Below are 24,594 nucleotides of genomic sequence, written 5' to 3'. Positions count from 1 at the left end.
GGGCTAGGGGCGATAGCGACTATAGCGTCCTAGGCCGGTAACGTTCATAGAGGCCCTACAGATCACGTACATGGGGCGGTGGAAATAAAGTGGCCATAATTCTTATAAAAAACTGATGGAAATAAAGCCGTTTCGGAGTATTCAAAACACTGTCCGCTTTTATAATTTTGAACGTGACGGTAATATCGTGGACATCCGCGGTAAAACGATAACATACGAAAGTAAAATGTGTGGAAATATATTAGCTCATCTTGGCAGGGGCACTCCCGTGCCCCCAGATGAAAACGCTTTTAAATTTTCGTCGACGACAACTTTTTAACGTGCACGTTAGAAGACATCACGACGTCTACAGTCTACAGTCTTCTGAACCGCACAAAACGTCCGCGGTGCGTAAAATCAAAAAGGGCATTTAACGTACCCAACGTTTTACTGTGGAAGTCGGCGTCCACGATAACGTGAGGTCCGGAATTATAAAAGCGCGCTGACGTTTTATAATTTATTAGTGAACTCGCTGAAACCATATCATGTGAGATCGTAGTATCTCCCGTTGATTCTCTGTCTCTTGTGCACTTGTCGCTCGCTGGTCGTCTCCGTCAGTTCCCCGCTCGACAGCTCCTCACCCGAGCTGTCCGAGGCGTCCTCAGGGTGGTACGGGTTCAAGAGGTCTGTGAACACTGGTTTATAAAAAACTTAAGAGGTGTCAAAGGACACCCGGATGGAACGAAGTTGCTTTCTATGAGGGAAAGAGAGAGAGACAGAACAATAGCAAAGTGTCGTTACAACTTTTGGTCTTAATTTTTTCCGTCTAGCCCCCTTTCGCAATGCACGATAAGCAACTTCATCGTTCCAAAAAATGTTAATATTTATAAAAGGTGGAGAAAATGAAAAAATGAAATCTAAAACCGTACATTTTCTTGCAATAATAATGGCATATAACATGTCCTTTCTAGTTTTTACAATTCACTGTGGTCTATACAAATTTTATTAAAACTGGTCCAGTATATTTTACAAAACAAGTGAAACGTTAAAAGTCTCCTTGCGTGCATTAGGGAAAGAAAGAATATAATTTAAGTCATTTGCTGACGGTTTTAAGAACTTTATATTTAACCGTTTGTAATAATTTTGTAATGTATAACATAAATGAAATTGTACCAAAGATGTTACCTTGATCCCAATCACATACAGAGCATCTTCTCTTTTTCTTATGTTATAAGTTATAACGCAATTCCTTAAAATAATATGAGTCGCAATACTTACTCATAATGTAAAGTAATAAATTCACTTTTCGATAAATTTTAAACATTTTATATGGGTTGTTACGTAAAAGATAATCAGTTGATAAAAAAAGAATAAAATATACATTTTTCCACTTACACTCTCGTAGGTTTATTATAAAAATAAATAATGTAGCCTACGTTTATTGACTTCATTTTGATATTTAAAATATCCTTCTTTACTAAGAAATACTTCAATCTAAGAGCATATAATTTTAAGAGTTTCAAGGGTAAAACAGTGTCACTAATAAAAAAAGATATCTAAGGTAATAAAATATAAACTTTTATTTAACCAATATATTATATTGTAATAATCAGAGTTAGTATATCAATAAATATAAGACAACTGAACAGAATTAAAATAAATGTTTTTGAATTTAAATAGAAGGTTTTTAGACTCAAAACACACTGCAATTTTAACAAAAAATATATTAACAGATAGATAAATGGAATTAGCTTTATTACACGAATAAAAATGAATTTTGTTTTTATTTAAGTAAGTAGATAAAAAATATAAACTTTTTACACATTTATTAATTTTCAACAAATCTCTATCTCGTAATAAATGTCAGTGTGTCAATTAAAGTATAACAATAACAAAAGTTTTAACAAATATAATATATCATTTCATATTATGCCTTTTGAAAATTGTACCGATACAAAAATTAAACTACTATTGCAGTTTAATTTTTTCACCAAAGGAATATAATCGGTGGTTTGACTACCAGCAGAAATGTTACATCACAACCAAAAATTACATTATTATATAAATCACCTTTTTATCATGTCATTATCAGGTCGCACAAAACTTTAAGTTCGCTCGAGAAAATTTAAAGGTAGGCGTAGAGTTCCATATTTAGGTCTCTTTGGTGGGGCGAGGAGTGTGCGGGGCGCGCGGGGACATGCTATTGGTAAATAGTAATCAGACGGGTCGTTATTGGTGGATCACGATCATACAGTGACATGTTATTGGTAGATATTGTATGTTTGCGCTGATTGCCCTCTCACGTTTCACCGAGCGCTCTTTTTGTGTGCGGCCTATACTACTTTTTATTCTTTAAAGATCATAAAATAAATAAAAAATAGCTATACTTAAAGAGTTCTTTGTGAAATATCAGAATAAAAAATAAAGTTACAATTTTAAATAGGAATTCGTCAATAGTTTTTATATTATACATATTTTTTTAATTTCATGCAAATACGGTAAAATAATGCATGCATGCTTTATTAGAATAAATAGCTTTAGTAATGCTAAGAAAAGTTACTAGCTAATTTAACACTTATTCAACATTACATTGTTTTTGTATTTTTTTCTTTTTTATAATTTATTTCCAACATGTTTAATTTTTCAGACATCTCTGCAAATCATTTAAAATAGCAAAAAAATGGGTTATGATATTTCCATACGGGAATGACAGCTGGGAACCATTTTTTTATTTAATTGTTTTTTTTTGTGATACATCTTCACCTTGTAAATTACTTATTGCTATAACATTTTTACTCGTATTTTTATTATTGAATCTAATACTTTTTACATTTAGAAGTAATAAGAAAATAAATATATTCATACCTTTTAAAGTATAGTGGAATTTAAATTAGATCAAAGTAAGTATGTATAACAATAATATACATAGCTTCAATACAAGGTCAGTAAAACAGAATTTAATCTTGGCCCTTGGGTATGTTCCGAATATAATCCAGCATACCGGTCAATGTTCGTGACGTCTAGAATCGACGCCATATTGTTTTGTTCCATAATATACGCCAGTGCATTGACGTGTTTAATAAGACTTTGTTGGGATGTCATACTAATACGTCACACTTGTCTCACTATTGGCACACCAGTTCAATATGGCATCAAAGCCCGCATACTGCGTTTTATTTCGGAAAGTATTTTTTGTTCTAATCACAATCACAGATCTATTATAATAATATACATTCCAAGATTATATTACATAAACAAATTAATAGCCAGATCTGCTTAATATAGGCCAATGTTTTTAAAACATCAACCTCTTTTTATGTGCCAATTTTATCGATTGTTTTGCTCGCACATTGGACGTAATAAATGTGTGAGTAAGACAGCATTATTCGAAATTATATTTGCGTGGGTTGGCCAATAGTAATTTTGACTTGTCAGTTGTCATTAAGAGGTTTGTTTATATCAAGTGACGAGTCAAAAATCGATTTAATAATAATCACAACATTACATTATTTTTTTTTAGATCAAAATGAATTTAAAACAGAGTATACGTTTATTTGAAGTCTGGCCTAAGATTTATTTAGCTATACAATAATTAATTTCTCTATCTATATTGGTCGAACAGTTACAAAGTTATAATATTATGTTTATTTGTTATCCTCACGATGCGTTTCGACTAGTTGAAGCGTCTGAAAAAAAATAAACAAATTCATTAAAAAAATTATCAATATTATCTAAATATTAAAAAAAGACAATTTAGAGGGTCTGTTCCGAAATATAGACTAGGATACTGGCCAATCATCGCGTCTAGAATCGACTCTACACTGTTCGTTCCGAAATATACGCCACTGCCTTATCACACGTGTCTCAGCAGTAGGGCACACTAGTAAAATATGGCATCAGATACCTAATCGTCGACGAAACTAGTATTTATTTCAGAACCTAGGCAAAATAATCTGCAATACTGCTACTACTAACCTGAGTGAACTGGACTGTCCTGAAAGAAAAACAAAATTTCATTTTTAATATTTTTTGTGAGCAAAACACTTATGTATGTTACATCCAGTATATCCATACTAATATTATAAATGCTAAAGTGTGTCTGTCTGTCTTTTACCTCTTCACGCCCAAACCGCTAAGCCGATTTTGCTGAAATGTAGTATGGAGATACTACGAGTCCCGGGAAAGGACATAGGATACTTTTTATCCCGGAAAAATGTACGGCTTTCGCACGATTAACGAATTTTGGCTCAACGGAGTTACGGGCGTCGTCATCTTGTCACATATATTATACTAGCTTGCTTATCTGTTGTGGTGTACCTGGGGTCGGCGCGTCCGCTCGACGGTCATGTTGGGCTGCGGCAGCGCGGCGTCGGGCCGCACGTCCACCGCGTCGTATATCTCACGCAGGATCAACAGCATCGTGTCCTCCGACTCCCTGGTACAAGATACATGGATATATAGTAAATATCCTTAGTAAATAGTAATATAATCACGTCAAAACTTAAGTAATTCAGATAATATAATATTATATATAGGTGTTTGTTTGTTACTCATTGAAGAAAAAAAGTAAGATTGTAGTGTGGCGCAAATTCGAACACTTGACACGCTGAACATGTTTTTTGTAGTAAATAAAGTTTTGGACATGTTAACGTTAAAGTCTTTGCATAAACTGACATCTAATATATAAAAATAAGTCGGGTTTTCCTTCCTGCTCCCTTAGACAAGTGGCAAAACGCTAACGCTAACGCTACAAAATGTATGCGATTTGACATAAGTCATCGCTTCGCTAGCGAATACTAATGTCAAATCCATACATTTTGTAGCGTTAGCGTTAGCGCTAGCGTTAGCGTTTTGCCACTTGTCTAGGGGGGCTTGTTTACATAAGGACGCAGCGTAACATTTTATGGGTTTAATTGTCGTACCATCAATATTTTTATCGTTCGATTGAAAACTAGGTAGCCTTTGATATTCCATTACACAAGGAGTCCTGAATCAGAGTACTTATGTACTACTAATGCAGGCGTGCATGCAACCGCGCGTGCGACGATTTGTCAGCTTGTTTAAAGTTTACATACTGGTTCGTTCTGTACCCTTTGATCTCAAGCTTGAGAAATGGGGCATATATCAGAGTACATAGCTGGTCAGACGTGCACGCAATCAGTGCGTGCACGCCCGCACTATTACGTACCAGAAACATTGCCGCACATTTTGAACTCAAGCTATAAGAAATGGGGCCTACATAATAAAACGAAGATCACCGTATGCGTACTTGCACGCAACCAGTGCGTGCGCGCCCGCACTATTACGTACCAGTAGCCAACATGGCTGCTCATGGCGAACAGGTACTCGTTGATCATCTCGAGGGGCGCCTCCTGCAGCACGTGATCCACGCGCCGCCCGCCGTTCAGCTGACCGAGCATCTCCGGGAGAGCCTGGAGTTTGAATTTACATTTACTTAGAGAAGTGACACCGTCCCGCAGAAAACACATGTGGCACTCGGGGACTGCCGCGGTAAAGCCATTGCATAGCATTTTTTATCAATTTATGTAATTATAATTCGCATGCGTCTAGTCGCAAGCACACAAGCACCCTGCCGGAGTCTGCCGTACTGAAACGACGTTAGACGACGTACGGCAATGCCGCAATGACCGGCATAGATAAGTGAGTGAGATTGGGGGGTGCTAGGTTTATTTTCGTTATGGAATTTCTTGATACGGTCGCCACGCTCAAAGCCTGCAATGCAATAGCTTAAAAAAACATGTGTCTATGTATTGTCTGTGTATGTCTTTTATTTTGACACAGATCTCGTGCCTATTACCATATTCGTATTCGTGACCCCCCCCCCCCCCCCTCCGGATTTCAGGCCGTGACCGTACTGACACAGTGGTTTGTAGAGGACAATCAATAGCAAGTTTCTATGACTTTCTCTACGTAGCAAGCGTCATAGAACAAGCGAAAAAAATTCATCAATAGATGTCGTCATAACATGTCAGTTTCTAAACCGCCATGTCCTTTAAAAACTTGTACGTATCACTCACCTGCTGGACGTCGCAACTCTTGTCTTCCTTGGGTTCCTCGGTTAGCTGTTCCTTCTCCAACTCTTCTTCAACTACCTGAAATACAATTGTGTTTTAGTATATTCTATGCGACGGGGAGGGCGGGGTTGGAAGTGCCGATTTTGACAAATCCCAAGATAAATCGCGTAACTTAAATTCTAGGGCTAACAGCTCTAGTCAATCTTAGGTGAAATTTAATATAGATTTTAGGTTAATATCCACTTTTAGTGCTTTTTGAACAGTCTTATATAGAAAATCATATTTTTAGACAGTGGTCGTAGGGCACTACTGACCCCTCGCTGGGGCAAGTTGTGCCTCAGCTGGGGTCAGTTGTGCCATTCTTATTACTCGGCCATTTACAGGGATTAAAATGAATTTTAGAAAAAAAAAACCGTACCATTTTATTGATTTATTTTTATTTTAAATTAAATTTATAAAACATCAACATTTTTTATAAATTTGAGTAGCTTTTCTACTAAAAATCAGAAAAAAATAACAAATGACTCTTCTGTCTATCAGATACAAAAAAAATCTTTAACATTAATATTTTACTTAATCGTTTTAATATAAATGAGATCTATTAGAGAGTGTTATGAAAAATAACTGTTTACAAACTATAGTTGGTACTGGGATTACTCAAATGTTCTCCCAATACCTAATGTAACTCAGACTTCAGCTAGGTAATTATTAAACTATCAATCAGTCTCATATTTGAAAAAAAAAATAACAAAAAATCAAAAACAAAACTTAGTCTTCAGACGACTGATCAGAATAACAATTAGGACAAACAAATGTTATTCTTTCTTCATCATCTACACATTGCAAATGAGCCCAATTCTTGCATACGCTGCATTCAATCCATTTTTCTCCAGGCGCAGAGTTGGAGTAAGAGTCACAGCATAGGATGCAGAACCATTCTGTAATATTCTCTTCATCAGTACTTTTATCACTCTCTTGTAGAACTTTCCTTCTAGCAGGGTTTTTGGCCTTCGTCTTTTTTTGTTTTCTTCCTTTAGTACCTTTTCCTTTCCCTTTGTTCTTCTCTGTAGTTTTACTTTCCTTCTTTTTTTTATTAGCCTGTTCTTCTGCTAGAAGATTTTTTTCCGGAGTATCAGTTAGAACAGCTGACTTTCTTTTACGTCGTGTATTAACTCCAAATAATCGGGGAGGTGCTTTAGGTAACGGTCTAACTAGCTCCGGAGAAAATATTGTTGGATCATTACCTCCCATTTCAGAAGTGATGCGATCAGCTGCTTGAGAATGTGAGCGAGGGATAAGGTCTGGACTGTACGAGCGTGTCGCTAGTTGCTGATAACCTGATGGACCGGGCTCATTCGTACAGTCAATATTGATTGATTGCTGAATACCTGATGGACCGGGCTCATTTATACAGTCAATACTGCTGCACTGGTGTTGCTGATAATCAGGCTGAATTATTGATGGACTAGACTCAACACTGCGAACCGGATTAGTTGATTCATGGAGATCGTCAGGGGTCCTTTCTGGAATGCTTGAGAGGCCAGGCAAATTATGCATAACTGGTGAGGGTTGATTATCTGGCATAGGGCGATCGGTGACGTAAGACGGTGCAAAGTCTTCCTCAGTAAAAACTGTAGAGTCATAGGGCCAAATACCAGCCTTTTTAAACGCGTTAGAAATATTGGTGGGTGTTGCTGCCAACGGGAAAGCGTATTTTACTATGCCTGGTATTTCGTAGATTGACATAGTCTTCCCAGGATTAGTTCGAAGCCAGTTGCTTTGAGCTTTAGAGCAGTATGATTTGAAGGGACCATTAATTCCAACATCAAGTGGTTGGAGGCGGTGGGTGCAATGTGGTGGGAATGATAGTAATATTACTGAATTTTCTTTGGCTTTTTCAATCACATCGATATCCACATGGGATGAATGATTATCTAGGAGTAAAAGAACTGGCTCTTCAGGACTAGGCTTAGTATGTTTTATGAAGTGATCCATAAAAATCAGAAATTCTGTGCTTGTCATCCAACCTGAGCGATTACCAGCACCAATACATTCAGGTGGGCCATCACGAATAAACAAATCTTTATATTTTAGACGAGGGAATACAAACATTGGTGGAACTGTGTTTCCCAAGGCATTTACTGCCAACTCAACTGTGACTAGCGTGCCACGTTCTGCTGATACAATAGCTCCTACCTGCTTTAATCCTTTTTCAGCCACTATTTTCTTTGGTTTCAGCACAGTTTGAACTCCAGTCTCGTCCAAATTCCATATACGTGAAGGCGTGAGATTGTACTTTGTTATTTGATCACCAAGTTTCTCAAAAAATTGGTTAACGTTAGGTCTGTTGAAGGAGGTCGCGCGTCCTGCACTCGTTGCTTCCGGTGTTCTTATCGAAAGTGTTGCGTTTCTTTTCAAAAAATTTGTCAACCAATCCTTACCAGCCTGACCATTTTTAGCCCAAGAAGGTGGAATGTTTTGGACACCAAATTTCGTCGCACACTGGTATGCAAGTTGTCTAACTTCTTCAGGCAAAAGCCCGAAGTAGATAGATGCGCTTTTTCGGATATACGACGTCATTAACGTCTCTTGTTCCTCATTGAAAATCAGTCTTGGTTTATATCCAAACGTAGGAGTGACTCCGCTTTTTATTTTCTTGACATACCGTTGTAGCGTCGTATGACAAATTTCTAATTCCCGCGCAACGGTTTTTAATTTGCGCCCTTCCTTAATTACCGCATCTGCCGCCCTTTGTAGAAGATCCTGGGAAGTAGTTCCCCTTTGTGTTTTTCTCTTGTATGTTCTCATCCTATGAAACAAAACAATAAAACTTAGTAAAAGTTAACTGGGGGCTGGTTGTGCCGCGGCACAAAAGACCCCAATCGTAAGGCACTTTTTACCCCGTTTCAATGACATTGACATTTTATCATATGCAAAAAAAACGATTTGTACAAAGTGTTTAAATTGCATTTATTAATATTTTTCGATAAATTACAAAAACATGAGCAAAAATCCCATAACCATAGCACCAAAAATACTGACTTGAGACCAAAAAGTATGAACGGAAAAATATTTACTCACGTGGTGCTGCAGGATCATAACACACACAGCCGTTAGGTCCGCGTCTCGGGCGCAACTGAAATGGCCGCCGCGCATGCGGTAGATTGCCAGAGCCTCGGACGCAATACGACCATACAGCTATCTCTTTCTGTTTTTTAGCTATTTGCATCGGCACAACTTACCCCGGGCACTTTCAACCCCGCCCTCCCTATTCAGGGCAATATTGCCGGCCGCGGCAGCGCGAATAGCAGCGGCAGTGACTGAATGTAAACGGCCCATTTGGTTTGAGGTTTTGCTTCTCTGCCTCTTAAACACGGACCAAATTAATTCGTTTACTTACTCATGTAACGAAATATTGTCCTCCTACATACACATATGAATAGGAAGACGATAATTCCTGCGGCTGTGAGAGCCAATGACCTATAAATTCAATGGCCGAATTTGTGTACAGGCATTTTAACAGTGTAATAGATCATATACACATCGTGGCACACATTTTGGCAGCACAAACACAACCAGTAGCGGCGTTAGCGATGCTGGGCGACCGCCTAGGGCGACGTATAAAAAGGGGCGCTGAAGGCAAACAAAAGGGCCGACAATTTTTTCAACACTACCAGCACCCTGGGCGCCGAAAAAAAATCGCCCAGAGCGACATTTTATAGTCCTAAAACCGGCACTGCACAACTCACCTTCTCCAGCTGGTGGTCGGTGGGCGGCGGCGCGGTCTTCCACACCGAGGACCAAGTGCTCTTGATGGTCTCTATCACGCGTTGCTTGATGTCGGCGCCCACGCGAGCCATCGTGTCCTTTAGCTCTGTATTTTTATTAAAAAATATTTTTTTTTATTCAAAGTAGGGTTTATGTCGTAATACACGTGTTTTTTAGCGTCACGTCTAAAACTACTCCTATCACCTTTTTTAAAACTAGTCCCGTTAGAAAAACTGTGTGAAGAAGTTATGTCTTAATTTCTTCAGAAGTTACAATCAAATCTATGTTTTTCGGGTGTGTTATGACTTATGAATAATGTATGAATATTTAATTAGCACACTTAAAATACTATGTTTGATATTTTGTATAATTTAATCAGTTTAAAATAAAACTTTGAAACTTAGTAGATACGTATGAGGTTTTTTTTTAATTTTATTGATTACTAGAGATCGCCGAATGGTCGAAATTCGACCTTAGTACCAAGGACATTAGGGCTACTACCTACATTTTGTAAAATAATATTGACTTTATCATATATTTTTTTCAACTCTCGTCTCTGGGACCCAGCTGATCTCAGACTGGCCGTGTAAGCATTGTCTAATAGTATCTAAGACTCAATAAAAAAAACTATAATCCATTTTCAATTTGTCAACTTGTTGTCAACAGACTTCAACCATAAATAAAAGAGTATAATTCGTATGTATAGGTTTGTCACTCAAAACTCTGTCATCTTCTTGAGTGCGTCTAGTAGTGTGTGTAATGTTTTATTTGTTAAAAAAATGTATGATAAAAACAATTTCAAATAATATTAGCTCGATGCACTCCTTCACCATATAAACTATAACTGTGCAAAATTTCATTCACCTACGTTTAACCATTTTTCGTCAAAAGGGATACAAAGTTTTTCTTTCACGTACATATAGATTACGAGGACGTACACACGTAATAATTGTATGTGCTTACACGTAGTTATTATTTAGACTCACTATCATACCAAGCATCATAATATTTAATATTATATCGTAACATTAATAATATGTTAATAGTATGTATTAATATGTACCATCGAGGAAATTGGACCAACGCCATTTGGTCGAATTATGTCAATTCAATGTTAGTCGTGATCTATCGGCTGGGTTTGACGTTATGCGACCAAACTACATAGGTCCCCCATCTGCCTAGGAATCAACTTCTCTGATAATTCTCACAAAACGTACTCACCGAGATGCATCCTCTTCCTACCCTTGTGGTGGGGGATGAGCAGTGGCTTCACGTCACGCAGCACCGGGTTTATCATTGGTTCTATTCTGAAACGTTTAGGGCATGTTTAAAGTATTACACTAAAGCTGCGCGTCAACCGGATCAGGCCTTGCACCATGAAACCATAGAGTAATAAATATATATGTATGGCTGGTCTCTGATGAAACTGTTTTGAAACTCAAGCAATCGGACGAGAATGCCGCGTCCTGCTCTAACGAACGTCGTTTCACGTTCGTTTGAGTAGGACGCGGCATTCTCGTTCGATTGTATGAGTCTCAAAGCAGTTTAGTGGTACGGGCCTTAAATCGGAGCATACGGCGCGGACGGAGCGGACGGAGCGTCGTCATAATAATTTGTCAGGCGCAGAAATGACGTTCCAGTGCACGCAGTCTATTGAAAACAATACAAAGCAACAAATCCGCTCCGTACGCTCCGATTAAGCGATTATTAAGTGAGGACTGTGACATATCAAGTTGTTGCCATCTTTGCTTAATACGTTAGAGGAGCCACTTGGAAGATACAGATAGCAGCAGGAATATTTACCGAAAGGTTTTGCAGTAATACAATGCTTTATGCTGCTGTCTTTGTTTGACACTTTGGGAGAACCACTTGAGAGAAAGACACAGCAACATAAACACCATAAAGTTAATATACCTAGCGGAATAGAGCAACAGTCTCGAGCTGTCAAACGAAACCGAAATTGGTTTCATCTGTGTGTAAAAATATATGTACGTATACACTTCCACAAGCATGATTGAACATGATTTTGTATGAGATTAAATTGTCAACGTGCGGCACGTGCCGACTGGACGTCAAAAAAAGAGTGCTGCTGTCATGTATCACACGTCTCTTTTTACCACGCAGTGTTACTGATAGTGACATCTCTCTTGCTCAGGCCTTTGTTTCTCTATTCCGCTAGGTATATTAACTTTATGATAAACACTACGAATAATAAAAACTATAATCACAAAGTAATTTGATAATCACCTGTAAGCTATAGGGTCGTAGGGATGGAAGATGTTGAAGAAGTTCTTGCAGGTGGGCAGTTTGAAGTCCTGTCCCAGGACGTCCACTCCGCGAATACACTCGAATATCGCTACGAACATAAACATTTTGTGCCATAAATAAAGTGACTGTTACCGATGTGGTAAAGACTTCATGTGGCTTCACGTGAGTCGGGTTCAGCTTGAAAAACTGATTAAGAATTTAACACCATGCAGGTGCATGCACCATAAATTTAACCCAGGCAGAAATCTACCGGTCGGGCGACGACGGGCCTTTTTTTGTCAAACGTCTGACATAAGTCAAGAACTTTAAAAATATATCCATTATACAAAATATATTAACAAAGAACCTGCTCCTTTTTTTATTCGACAAAAAACCCTCTCATTTATGCTCGACTTACCGATGGGACTGCCAAGGGCATACAGCGCGTCGGGGCTGAAGTCTAGCGCGGGGTAGCGCACGGTGGGCTGGCCGGTGCCCGCCGCGCCCGACACGTACCGCTTGCTCGGACACTCCTGCGGCTGGAAAACCCGGAGATTAAGTTCAACAATTTAGATGCTGGATTTAGGATGCTGAATTATGGATGCTAAATGAGGGATCCAGTTTAGCATCCAGATTTTTGGAATCCTAAATTTACCACGCTAAATTTAGCAACCCAAATTGAAGGTGCTGAATTTAGGATCCTGAATTGAATTTAGCATACTAAATCTAGGATGCTGAATATAGGATCCGGAATTTAGTATACAGAGCTCAGCATGCTTATTTAGGATGGTAAATTTCAGGTGCTTAATTTAATCTGTTGATGAATTCAGCATGCTCAACATAGGATGCTGAATTTAGGTCGCTGTATTTTTTTTCATCATCAGCTCACTGCTCGGAAATGACAAGTTCTTTTTCTCAATTTATGTTTTACCTTCTCCGTCTGATGGCACAGCAGGTCGTAGAGTATGACGCTGCCGAGCGAGTGTCCGCCGAGCGACACGCCGCCGCGGAAGCGCGGGTTGCGGGCGCGGAACAGCGCGTAGATGCGGTTCAGCTCGCCGCACACCGTGTCCACTATCGTCTGTCAATAAATAAATGTGACTTACGATTAATATCGCTTATAGACATCGGAATACATCACTAATCATACTATGGAAGAAAATTGTGTCCCAAAAATTGGCGTACTTTTAGTTGGTTGTCATACTCGAGTGTCATACAATTTTCGTTGCCCTAGCTATATTTTGTTTCTGTTTTTAACAGTAACTGGATATTTAAGTGGTTCAAGTTTCAGCACATTCTTACATGTCTCTTTCATCACATTCACAAGTCAAGTAAATAACATAATACAAGTTTAGGATTTGTGCACTTTTTTTATAACATAACATACAAGAACTGTAGGTGGCATTCCATGTGAAGTAAATTAAAGGGTATGAGTTTCGAAGCACTTTCAGCGTTACGTCGAAAACGTCGGATCGGTAGCGCAACAACTTCTATGCTTATATTCTATATATTATATTTCTCGCTCCTAAGTCCTACCTGACAGTAGACGGGGCTGGTGTAGAACAGCACATCGAGTATGGTGTCGTTGGTGAAGGCGCGCAGGCGCGGGATGCTGTCTAGCGTCACCGCCGCCAGCCGCCGGTCCACGCCCGTCTCGCCCGAGTGCAGCCGCCAGTGCCACGAGATCGGCAGCACCTGGGGACGCAGGGGCGATGTAGAGCATACGCAGATTTTTAAATAGAGAACGATAAAGCAAAACATTTTTTTTTATCAATATTTTTATTCTGACAACAAAACTGTATGAAAATGTGAAAAAATAAAACTTTATATATTTTTGTCTATCACATTTTATGAGTTATATGACGTACTACTACCAGATAAATTAATTTATAAGCCCATGGCGGTCTGCCATGGGCTTATACATAATTTGGTGGAATTAAAAAACACACACAGACGTACAAGACAAACGCAAATATTTTTACACACGATAATATGCCGTTTGTACGCACACGTACACGCAGTTTGTACGTATACATGCACGCACGCAAACTTACTTCGATCCTGCCGACGGTGCCGCTCTCGTACGAGTTCTTGTAATGGGACTGGATCAGCTGCAGGCTAGTCGCCCTGAAGTCGTCCACTGGAATAAATTGAAATCCGTCATTATAGAAAAAAAAAAACAAATAAATAAGGCGCACGAAGGGCTCCAAGACATTATCTAGGCAATTTTTTAACATTTCATGTGTCTTTTGTAGTTATTGATATCGTGCAAAAAATGTCACTGTCATAATATGCATATATTAGTGTTGGTAAAAATAGCATTAGCAATAATAATTAATTGTTAAATGCCTATTAGCAATAATTAAATTAATCGTACTTGCTAAAAAATACGATTGCTAATATTATCGTGCGCAGCAACAGTCTGCGATCATGATAAAAATCACGTGCGCGCTGTTTCGCACCGCGGTGCTAACTGTTAATAAATTGCTAGTTTTCAGTCGATGCGAAATAATACACGACGCGAGCGGTACGATGCGAACCGATAATTCAGGATGCCGCGTTTTTAGCAAATAGCAAAGCAATAATGCTAAGTATTAGCATGCTGTGACATCAAAATTAGCATGTTAATGAAATTAATAGAAAATAGCATTAATATCATAAGCAGGCGGAGCCGACGCCGTGGTACAGGAACAGCATGTGGTCGACGTCGACGGCTCCGTTTCGTCTATGTCGGCCTCGTCGGACACTCACCCACTTTCTCGACGGGCCGGAAGCGCATGTCGCAGGCGAAGCCGACGCCGTGGCACAGGAACAGCAGGTGGTCGACGTCGACGGCTGCGTTTCGTCTATGTCGGCCTCGTCGGACACTCACCCACTTTCTCGACGGGCCGGAAGCGCATGTCGCAGGCGGAGCCGACGCCGTGGCACAGGAACAGCAGGTGGTCGACGTCGACGGCTCCGTTTCGTCTATGTCGGCCTTGTCGGACACTCACCCACTTTCTCGACGGGCCGGAAGCGCATGTCGCAGGCGGAGCCGACGCCGTGGCACAGGAACAGCAGGTGGTCGACGTCGGCCGGCTCCGTCTCGTCTATGTCGGCCTCGTCGGAGCCTCGTCGCACCACCCACGTGCGGACTGCTGATTGCTGAGCAGATAATGAATAATCAACACAAACATTCTCAGTGGAGTGAACATGAGTTTTATATAGGAGCGTAAGGCTGCGTTTCCACCAGAGATGTGTTGCGAGGAATGTGTTTTTGAGAACCAATAGAATCGCTTCATTGACGTGACCTCGCTCAGCGCAATGCTTTTAAGATCTAACGCCTAATGTGGGGTCAGCCTAACCACATTTGGACAGCGTTTTGTTTTTACGTTTACTTAACTACTAAAATATAGAAAAGCGAACGAAAAGTAATAATTGATGAAAGTATGCATGTAATAATCTCTCTGTATGACTACTTCTAAATCTATATAAGTATCTAAGTACTAAATATATTTATTTAACTACAGAGACTGGCATAGACTAAAACCACCCACAAAATCGACATAAGACTAGCTGTCAAATATAAACCATAGAGAATTATGGAACCCTTAAAGGGCCGGTGTTTCCGGCCGGTAACACCTAGTGTGAACCAATCAGTGAGGCCCATTCAATGCAGGACTGCCGTGCAGTCCTGACGTGAATGGGCCCTTTAAGACTCAAAATGTATATACACTGGCTGTCAAATGAGAACCATACATTAACTACAACTACAGACTAACTCTCGGATGCTGTTTAAGTTCTCCGGCTCCGTGGACCATCAACACCAGATGGTCTATCCGGTGGCATTGGTCTTCTGCGAAACGGACTTGTTTCGGTGGGTTCCGGTATACTGGTTTGCCGAGAGATTGGTTCTATGGAACGGTTTTCGAAGTGATAACTTTGTAAGCAACTTTTTTTAGGATGGGTATGGGCTAATAAAATTGAAAATAAGGTCAAATACTTCTTGTTCGATGCGCAAGCTTGTGGGCGACATTTTAGCCCTTTAAATTTTAATTATGTCAAGTAAGCAAATAAAAAAGAAAATAACTAGATTTAAGGAAATATAAATGTATCATTTACCTCAGAGTACGGTAAGGCCTGCTAAAGATAAAGAAATATAATTTGAATTTCCTAATATTATTAGGTTAAATAACAATCGTTGAGTAATGACGCATAAACCATAATATCAACCACCTTATTAGTCGCTGCTCCAAATTATGCAGCATAGATAACGCATGCTTATGCGACTGCAATTTTGCGTGCGTATGGCGTGCATGTATGCGTATACATGCACGCCATACGCACATAATCGCAATCGCAAAGCACGTACAAATTCGCACAATGACCTGTCTTGCCTTTATCACCCTTGCCCAAATCTGAGTACTAGATATCTAGTAAGGACTTTTTCTGTCATGCGTTTTGTCACCCATACGGGGATCTGGTCCATATATCAGTCATGCGCGTGTTGCCCGCATGACAGGAAAAGCATATGAAATGATAGGATGCGGTCAACTTGCATGCGGACCAGATCGGCGCGGGCGAAGACACGCATGACAGAAAGAATGCCCTAATAGACAATGAACGAATTTCAACGTGCCTTGTGACCGGATTAATTTAGGCCACGGACACGAAATCAGCAAGCAGAGGGGAGGTGGCGTCGGCAGCGCGGAAGCGGCGCGTTCCAATGTATAGATTTTGTATGGAACTGGCCTCGAAGTCAGCGGCGCGCGGTGTACTAGACGGCTTCCCGCGCCGCTGCCCGCAAAAGGCTGAAGTCTTAAGGGTTTACTTACGGCGGCGGCGGCAAGGTCCTGCGCGGCGCTGTGGAAGTGCACCATGACGGTGGGGCCGTGCATCACCACAACCGCGCCGTCCGGCAGCAGCAGCCGCCGGTGCCACTCGCCCGTGCGGACGCCGTGTCGGTACTCGTCCTGCACGATGAGGGGGATCCATCAGGGAATTGGTTCGTATGCGGTGACAGACTTACGCTATTTGGACGGGTTATGTCGCGTAAATGCCGTAATCATCTTTCGGATGGGTTTTGTCATAACCCGACAAAATGCGTAGGTCCACCACGTGCCTATAAATCCTTTTATATTCCATCAGATAAGCTGATTCATAGGCAGATGGCAGACCTAAGTTATGTAACATCAATGTAGTCATCTGTTGGATGGGTTTGACGTAACATGACTAAATTACGTATGTCCGACAACTACTCATGATAGAACTCAAGTAAGGGAGAAATGTTTATTTTCCTGTAATTAAAGGCAAGTGCGAGTGATATGTAAAACATAAAGACATTGAATTTATTTTATTGTTTTTGATGACTGTCTAAATATACTTTTGTAAGATATTAGCTGTGTACTAACCTCCAGGAGCTCCGAAACTTCTTCAGAGTACGGCACGTACCGCCCGTCCGTCGTGCCTTTGTAGAACCAACTGCATCTGTAAAAAAGTGAAATGATAAGCTTTAAGGTGAGACCGCATTACGCGAAACTATGCGGCAGCGACGCGACGCGACACTTCATTTCATGTTTCATAGAATTGACGATTCGTGTCGCATTAAGCATAGCGTCGCTGCCGCGTAGTGTTGCTTTAGTTTAGTTTATCTGGACTTACGAAAGAAAATAAATAAGCTTTATACTGTTAGTCGGTTATGAGAGTAAAGGAAAAGAGAGTGCTATTGTGTACTGCGCACACACCTGGGCACTATAAAATTACTCCTGCGTAACTGGCCTGGTTACTTACGAAAGAAAATAAACAAGCTTTATCTTGTTAGTCGGTTATGAGAGTAAAGGAAAAGAGAGTGCTATTGTATACTGCGCACACACCTGGGCACTATAAAATTACTCCTGCGTAACTGGCCTGGCTTCAATTAATCCAGCCAGCGTCACCGAAGCCGGTGCGGGAGTTATTATTACTATGGACGTGTTTCGTACCTTATAACATTGGTGGGCGTGTCCTGCCAGTAGACAGCGGTACGCAGACGGCCGACCACGTTCACGTCGTACCGACCCCCGTCCGTCGGCACGGTCGTGCTGGCAGTGAGATCCGCTACAATAATAATAGTAACCATTATTAGCATAAATGTAATTTAAAAAATTAAAAAGTCGGCTCTTGTAGTTTGATCTTGATCTCAATCTAAGTAAGCAGGCTTCCAACGCGCTTTCCGGTCCTATATTATCTGGCAAGTGGTAGGTTAGTGCTAGAAAATTCTTATCAACATTTTTGACAAGACTAGTCCACCAGGCGGCGTTTTGTGTAACTCTGGTTTTTCCCTAGAGGAAATGAAATATCAAATATGCTCATTGTTTTAGCACTAAAAGCTATTTATAACACGACCCAAACACTCTACAATTTTCTTGTTTTTAACATAGAATAACTTACGACTGTTATAAGCATTCTCCAGTGCGGCGGAGTCGGCGACTGAGAACCCTCGCCAGTTGGACTTGTCCTCGCTGTCCACCTGGTAGAACCAGTGATACTTCACCGGGGAGTACTCTGCCGATGTACGGTTCTGAAAGATGTCATATGAAGATATTGCATAGGAAGTGCGACTTAATTATGATAATATCATGTTTTTAAAAGTTAATATTTATCTATCTCGAAAATATATAATGTTGTGAAATGAACCTCAAATTATGAAATATACACCCGAACTAATAATTAATTTGTATTGTACTTGTACGGGGCTATAAGAACAGCATTATCGTTCTACGATAAAGTCCTTTCTTGTCTAGATAAAAAAAAAACTAAGTGTTCAGTTCTGGCTTGTGTCATACTACTATCTTAAATAGAATATCATTAAACTTGTAATAAATTGCATAATATTATAATAGTACTATCAGAGAAGTTGACTCATAGGCAGATGGTGGACCTATGTAATTTTGTCGCGTTATTTCAAACCGAGCCGACAGATCACGACTAACGTTCAATTGAGATAATCCATCCAAATGACGTAGGTCCGTCATCTGCCTATGTATCAATTTCTTCGATGGTACAATGTCTACCTTTGCCATCAAAGACACTTCATCGTTGTGTTCCTCGTGCAAGGCGTGGTCTAGAAAATTGACAGTAACCGATTTATTTTCTTCTTTAGTTGCCATTTTTTCGTCGCCACTTTGGTCAGATTTATTTAACGTTTCGTCCATACACTTTCTGAATTTAATATATTTCGTGTTCACGTCTATTTTTCTAACTCCGGCGGTAATATCACAGCAAATTTTACATCTCTTAATAATACTTTCTATGTTACCTACCATATCTGTATCACCTACACCGTTTTTGATTTCTATCTCATCGCCTATGTCTCGTTTCAAAGGAATTTCTGGTTTCCCCACATTATCAGGAGAACAGGCATCATATTCCACTGTACAATAACCTACAGTCGTAAATACATCTTTAGGGCTAAAAAACGCTGTTGAAGTCAGGTCGTTAACTAGATCTGTTTGTGCTAAGCTACTTGGAATGTTCGCTGCTGGTATTTTATTTTTAAAAAACGTTTTTACACTACTCTCTATAGCTTCAGATTTGTTCGCCGTTTGGTTATGCCTATAATGGTTTTGTGATTCGCTCAACTCAAAAAAAGACTTCGAATGATCAGGTTTACTCGGCGTGGCAAAGTAACTGGATAGTCTACTGAAGTTGCTGTAGGCATCGGGCTGCTCGGTTGGTTCTGGAGCGGAAAAGAAGCTAATCGGATCTTCCAGAGGCTTCTTTTCCTCTTGAACATTTAATTGACTTTTATTAACGTCTTTTACAGCTTGTGATATAGACTCTGATGGTTCCGGCTGCGATTTAACTATGTTGGCGAAAGCCGGAAGTCTTTCAGACTCGACAGGTTCATTTTTCAACTCTTCAATTTCTTCCGTCTGGTTATCACACGTTTTTGGACTTTCGGTGTATTCGGATAGCGTTGAAACCGAAGTCTGCGTCCTGTTATCTGATATAATGTTCGAAGATTGTATAATATTTGATCCCGAATAGAGCGTGCGACCCGTGCCGCTCATTCTTCTTTTATATTCTTCTTCAAACCCAGGGGGAATGGACATGGACGGTTGTGAATCAAAATTATATGTATTTATGTCTGTCGGTGAGGTTAATGAGTTTTTATAGTGTGTCTCTACGGCATAGTTTCCGGTATCGAAATATGATGCGATAGTTATTGCTGGACTTATCGATGTCGGAACATTTAGCGGCTTCGTGTCTTTGTGTATATCGAATACATTTTCAGTCGCATCAACCGCTGTCTCCAAACGCTTGTATCTTTCAACTCTATGTGTAAAAGATTCAGGTTCTACAGGAGGCTCCTCGCTTGGCTCTTCAAAGCTTCTGGTACGTTCCATTGTCTCAATTTTATCGTCATCGGTTTCAGACGGTTCGATTGTGAATTCGTCGTAAATAGGAAAATCGTTTTTAGCATCTTGTTCTATAGAGTGAACGTCAATGCAGCCTTCATCGGATTTTGTCTCATCATCGGCAGGTGCGTTCGGTAAGCCGAGCTGGCGGAGAAGATTAGAATAATCATCTTGAGAGCTTTGATACTCAGCTTTAATCTCATCGCTAGCATTTTTTGGGATATTTTCATACGAAAGAGATTTATTTTGAAAGAAGCTTGATATATTTGATTCTGTGTGCGTTTGGCTATATGTGTGATCAGCCGTAGCATTAGGCTCGTAACTATCTTCAACTGACCAACCGTACGCGGGCGCCGGACTGTCATCTTCTAGTAACTCGATAACAGGTTTAATATTTTCAATGATATTTTCAGGGACTGGAGTCTCTGAAAATGTTGAGTCAGTGAGCCCACCAACTGGATTCAGCAACTGTATGGGAGCAGTTATATTTTCAATTAATTGCGTAGTTAAATCTTCAACTTCCTTCTCTTCCACTTCCGGTTTATTTACTTCCCGACATGTTTCGCAAATATTTAATTCCGAAACTTGATTTTCTATACCTTCGACTGCACTATCTTTCTTTGAATGTAATACATCAATATTAGTGACCGGCACGGAAGAGCTTGTTGCTTGAGAAAATAATGACGCAGAAATTTCATTTGAAGTCTGTTGAAAGTATGATAGAAGCGGTTGTGTTGAAACATTCGTGTCCTTTGATTTATCATCGATTTTTTCAGTTCCCGATTTCGTGTTTGAATCGCCTGAATTAAAACTCTGTTCAATACTAAAAGGAATACACAAATCTTTAAAATCATTAATGCCCAAACTTGGCATTGACTGAAAAATGTCAGTTGGTTTAACTTGATGCTCTGCGATCAGAGATTTTTGTTCAGCTTTGGCTTCTTTCTTTTCACAGCCAACAAAGCTTAACGGTGCTCCTTCATATTTCGGTTGGTAGAAATCTTGATCGTATTTAGACTGACAAAACTCCTCGTCTTTGTCACTTGATTCTGAGAAGTCACTAAATTTATGTAAGCTATTATCAGTAAAATAATTATCTTGGGATTTTATACTCTCATTATGTATGTCTTGCTCCTTACTTTGCGCATTGCTGTTAATATTTAATTGATCTTCTTTGTCAAAACATTCAGAGCTAGAAATCATATTATCAGACTTATTTGCACTCATTAATGAATAGAGCTGTGTATCTGTAGATGGAGGTTCTTTATCAATATTTTGCATTAGTGGAGCATCAGCAAATAATTGGGATTGTGTTATTGGAGTATTAAATAGGCCGACTGTCCCAGATTGTTGATATTGACTTGTAAAAGTTGATTGTAAATTGTTTTCTGAATTTGCAGCAGTTGCCTTGTTTTCTTGTCCAAAGTTGTAAAATGTTACAGCTTCTTGATTAGGTTGATTTTGACGTGAATCAAATTTATTTTCTGATATTTCTGTGACTCTACCGACCACATCTTGTTCCGATATACTTGAGTTCAAAGTTTTTGCAAGTGGTTCAAATCCGAGATCGATTTTATTTGCCGGCGGCGAAGAAATATTTTCAAAAATTTGTTGTTGTGGGCTTGACTTGAAAAAATTGGATGTTCCAGAGCCATCTTGATTAATGTGACTAGAATCAGGATTGCTTTCCAAAATTGGGGCACTTGGAATAGTAGTGGCTCCTGTCTGAGTAGGGACAGTATGTTGTATATTTTCTTGGTAAATCAAATGTTGATTTTGGTTCACATTACTCCCATACATACTGTCAAGATTGTCTTGTGGTTGGTTACCGTACCAGTTATAATAGTTACTGGTCATTGAATTACCTTGATTGTGATATTGAACGTTTGGGTCATTGGGATATCTTTGGTTCTGATGGTAATAATCTGTACCAGGAGCCTGGTAGTTTTGATAATAACCTTGTGTTTGATCAACAGTTGGTACAAACATTTCAATACTTCTATCATTCTCTGAATATTGTGGAACACTTTGGTATTGGCCAAAATTATCTGAGCCGGTTTTCTGTTCCACTTTCGTATTATATGCTGGATCAAAAAATGTTGTGACCGTATTTTGTAATTTGTTGATATCTATAGAACTAAGTTTAGATTTCAAAGAGCCAATTATTCCAAATCCTTTTGATTCCGTACTCTGTTCTACACTTTCCGTTGTCGGTCTGCTCATATCAAACGGTGTATTGTAAACTGGGGTTTGATCTTGCTGATTGTTATAATCATACGACGTAAATGTGTCAGGCGTTTGACTTATATCAAAGGGAGTGCTTGATTGGTCTGCTACGGGGTAATTGCTCGCGGGGTTCACGACTGGTTCTTCCACATTGGGAGTGAACAGTGATCCTTGGAATGTCGAGGGTTGCACTGGATTTATTATTGGTTTAACGTTATTACTTATACTTCCAACACCTTCTATCGGGCCCGCATAGTACTGAGGTCTTTTCTTATTTAATCTAAAGTTTATGGAGCTAGTCATTTTAGGAGGCTCTGCAACTTGTTTAGGCGGATCATTTGGTGGGAGAGCAGTATTCTGAGATAAATATTGACCTAATGAATTGTCTGGTGCGGCATTATATGGTTTTGAATCAGTCCCCGCTGGAGTACTATTGGGATTATAAAACAATGCAGTATCTGGTTTCGAAATTTCTGAGCTAGGTTGGCTTTGAACATCTTGAGATAATTTTAATTCTGCACATCCAAATTTATCCATCGCATTGGGTTGTGGGTTATTTGTATTAATTTCCGAACCACTCGCACTCTTTATACCAGGTTGATGTGGTTGGAAAAATGCTGGGACACTAGCATTTTGTCCTTCATTTTGAGTTAATTCCATTTGTGCCGGTTGAGGTTGTTTGTGTTGATTTAAAGCCACGTTGTCTGATGAACTGACATCCATATTTGGTACAAATATATTTTGCATATCTATATTCGATGGAGTACTTTGTTTCATAACTGGTTGACTTCCAGCAATACGCCTAGCAACTGATGGAGGAAGAATAGTTTTTTCTACAGACGTTTGGCTGTCCCTCCGTTGTTGGTTAGAAAACATCGGCGGTGGAGGTATCACTGGCGTTTGCTGCGATGGTAAATTGTAGGGTGTTTGCTGCGATTGTAAATTGGTGGATTGAGGTGGCGGATTAAAAGGCGGTTGTTGTGGTGGGAAACTAAAAGGCATTGGCTGCGTCTTTGTACTGAATGGCGTTTGCTGCGGTTGGGAACTGAATGGCGTTTGCTGCGGTGGTGAACTGAATGGCGTTTGCTGCGGTGGTGAACTGAGTGGCGTTTGCTGCGGTGGTGAACTAAAGGACGTTTGCTGTGGTGGTGAACTGAATGGCGTTTGCTGCGGTGGTGAACTAAAGGGCGTTTGCTGTGGTGGTGAACTGAACGGCGTTTGCTGAGGTAGTGAACTGACAGCAATATGCTGTGTCGCTGAACTGAATGGCGTTTGCTGTGGTGGTGAACTAAACGGCGTTTGCTGTGGCAGTGAACTGAAAGGCGTTTGCTGAGGTGGTGAACTGAAAGCCGTTTGCTGTGGTGGTGAAGTAAAGAGCGTTGTCTGTGGTGATGTATTGGCTGTCATTTGCTGTAGTGCTGTTTGCTTAAGTGCAGGATTGATAGTAGGTTCCTGAGTTTGTAGGCTGAATGATGTTTGCTGTGGTGGTGAACTAAAAGGCGTTTGCTGTGGCGGTGAGCTAGTGGACGTTTGCTGAGTTGTCGGATTGTAATTCGTTTGTTGCGGCGGTAAACTGAAAGGCGGCATTTTTATCGCATTTGCTTGTTGTTCATATTCTCTTTTATCCTCAACATGAGGGTTGCTAAAGTCTATAACGCTTGGTATTTCTGTAGGCTTAATTGAGATATCATGGCCCAACATTCCTGTGTTTGTATGTCTGTCTTGACTATTGTCTTCGCTCGCTACAGGCGCAGTTGCATTGGCTGGTTGGTATAATACTTGATGACCACCATCTGGTAGAAAATAGGTTGGCGGCGCTTGAGACGCCATTGGGAATGTGTGAGAACCCTGAGCTTCATGGCTCAAACCAGGGATTTGCGCATACACTTTCTTCTTCGTTGTGATGCGATAATTTGGTAAACCTGAAAATAAAGAAAAATTGGATTAAAATTTAAGAAATA

At 40.0% G+C, this 24,594-nt stretch overlaps 1 protein-coding gene and 1 long non-coding RNA gene across 7 annotated transcripts in view; both read right to left on the bottom strand.

The window, feature by feature from the left end:
• Positions 1-482: 482 nt before the first annotated feature.
• On the bottom strand, positions 483-1,251 carry LOC121736637. Its single transcript, XR_006037045.1, has 2 exons — positions 1,165-1,251; positions 483-674 (listed from the first exon to the last, which is right to left on the bottom strand). It is a non-coding gene; the product is annotated as an uncharacterized LOC121736637 (long non-coding RNA).
• A 1,373-nt stretch (positions 1,252-2,624) lies between these two features.
• Positions 2,625-24,594, bottom strand: part of LOC121736613 (SEC23-interacting protein) — a 72,821-nt gene continuing 50,851 nt past the window's right edge. The window contains exons 3-23 of one of the 6 annotated variants that reach the window (XM_042127925.1): positions 23,031-24,555; positions 19,061-22,985; positions 18,438-18,567; positions 17,990-18,104; positions 17,420-17,495; positions 16,844-16,981; positions 16,131-16,151; positions 15,791-15,922; positions 15,023-15,173; positions 14,084-14,169; positions 13,566-13,724; positions 12,961-13,110; positions 12,448-12,568; positions 12,030-12,138; positions 11,004-11,089; positions 9,764-9,888; positions 6,018-6,092; positions 5,290-5,411; positions 4,297-4,414; positions 3,955-3,973; positions 2,625-3,665 (exon numbers count right to left, since the gene is read on the bottom strand). In XM_042127925.1, coding sequence (XP_041983859.1) covers positions 3,637-3,665; positions 3,955-3,973; positions 4,297-4,414; positions 5,290-5,411; positions 6,018-6,092; positions 9,764-9,888; positions 11,004-11,089; positions 12,030-12,138; positions 12,448-12,568; positions 12,961-13,110; positions 13,566-13,724; positions 14,084-14,169; positions 15,023-15,173; positions 15,791-15,922; positions 16,131-16,151; positions 16,844-16,981; positions 17,420-17,495; positions 17,990-18,104; positions 18,438-18,567; positions 19,061-22,985; positions 23,031-24,555 — 7,412 coding nt within the window. In that variant the 3' untranslated portion in view covers positions 2,625-3,636. Of the gene's footprint in view, positions 3,666-3,954; positions 3,974-4,296; positions 4,415-5,289; positions 5,412-6,017; positions 6,093-9,763; positions 9,889-11,003; positions 11,090-12,029; positions 12,139-12,447; positions 12,569-12,960; positions 13,111-13,565; positions 13,725-14,083; positions 14,170-15,022; positions 15,174-15,790; positions 15,923-16,130; positions 16,152-16,843; positions 16,982-17,419; positions 17,496-17,989; positions 18,105-18,437; positions 18,568-19,060; positions 24,556-24,594 lie in introns of all 6 variants that reach the window. The other 5 variants (XM_042127923.1, XM_042127926.1, XM_042127924.1 and 2 more) reach the window with 5 other exon arrangements.

The sequence above is a fragment of the Aricia agestis genome, chromosome 19 (genome assembly GCF_905147365.1).
Source record: "Aricia agestis chromosome 19, ilAriAges1.1, whole genome shotgun sequence".
Lineage (NCBI taxonomy): Eukaryota > Metazoa > Arthropoda > Insecta > Lepidoptera > Lycaenidae > Aricia > Aricia agestis.
The sequence above is the reverse complement of the archived record's forward strand: the minus strand, read 5'-3'. Positions and strand labels throughout refer to the sequence as shown.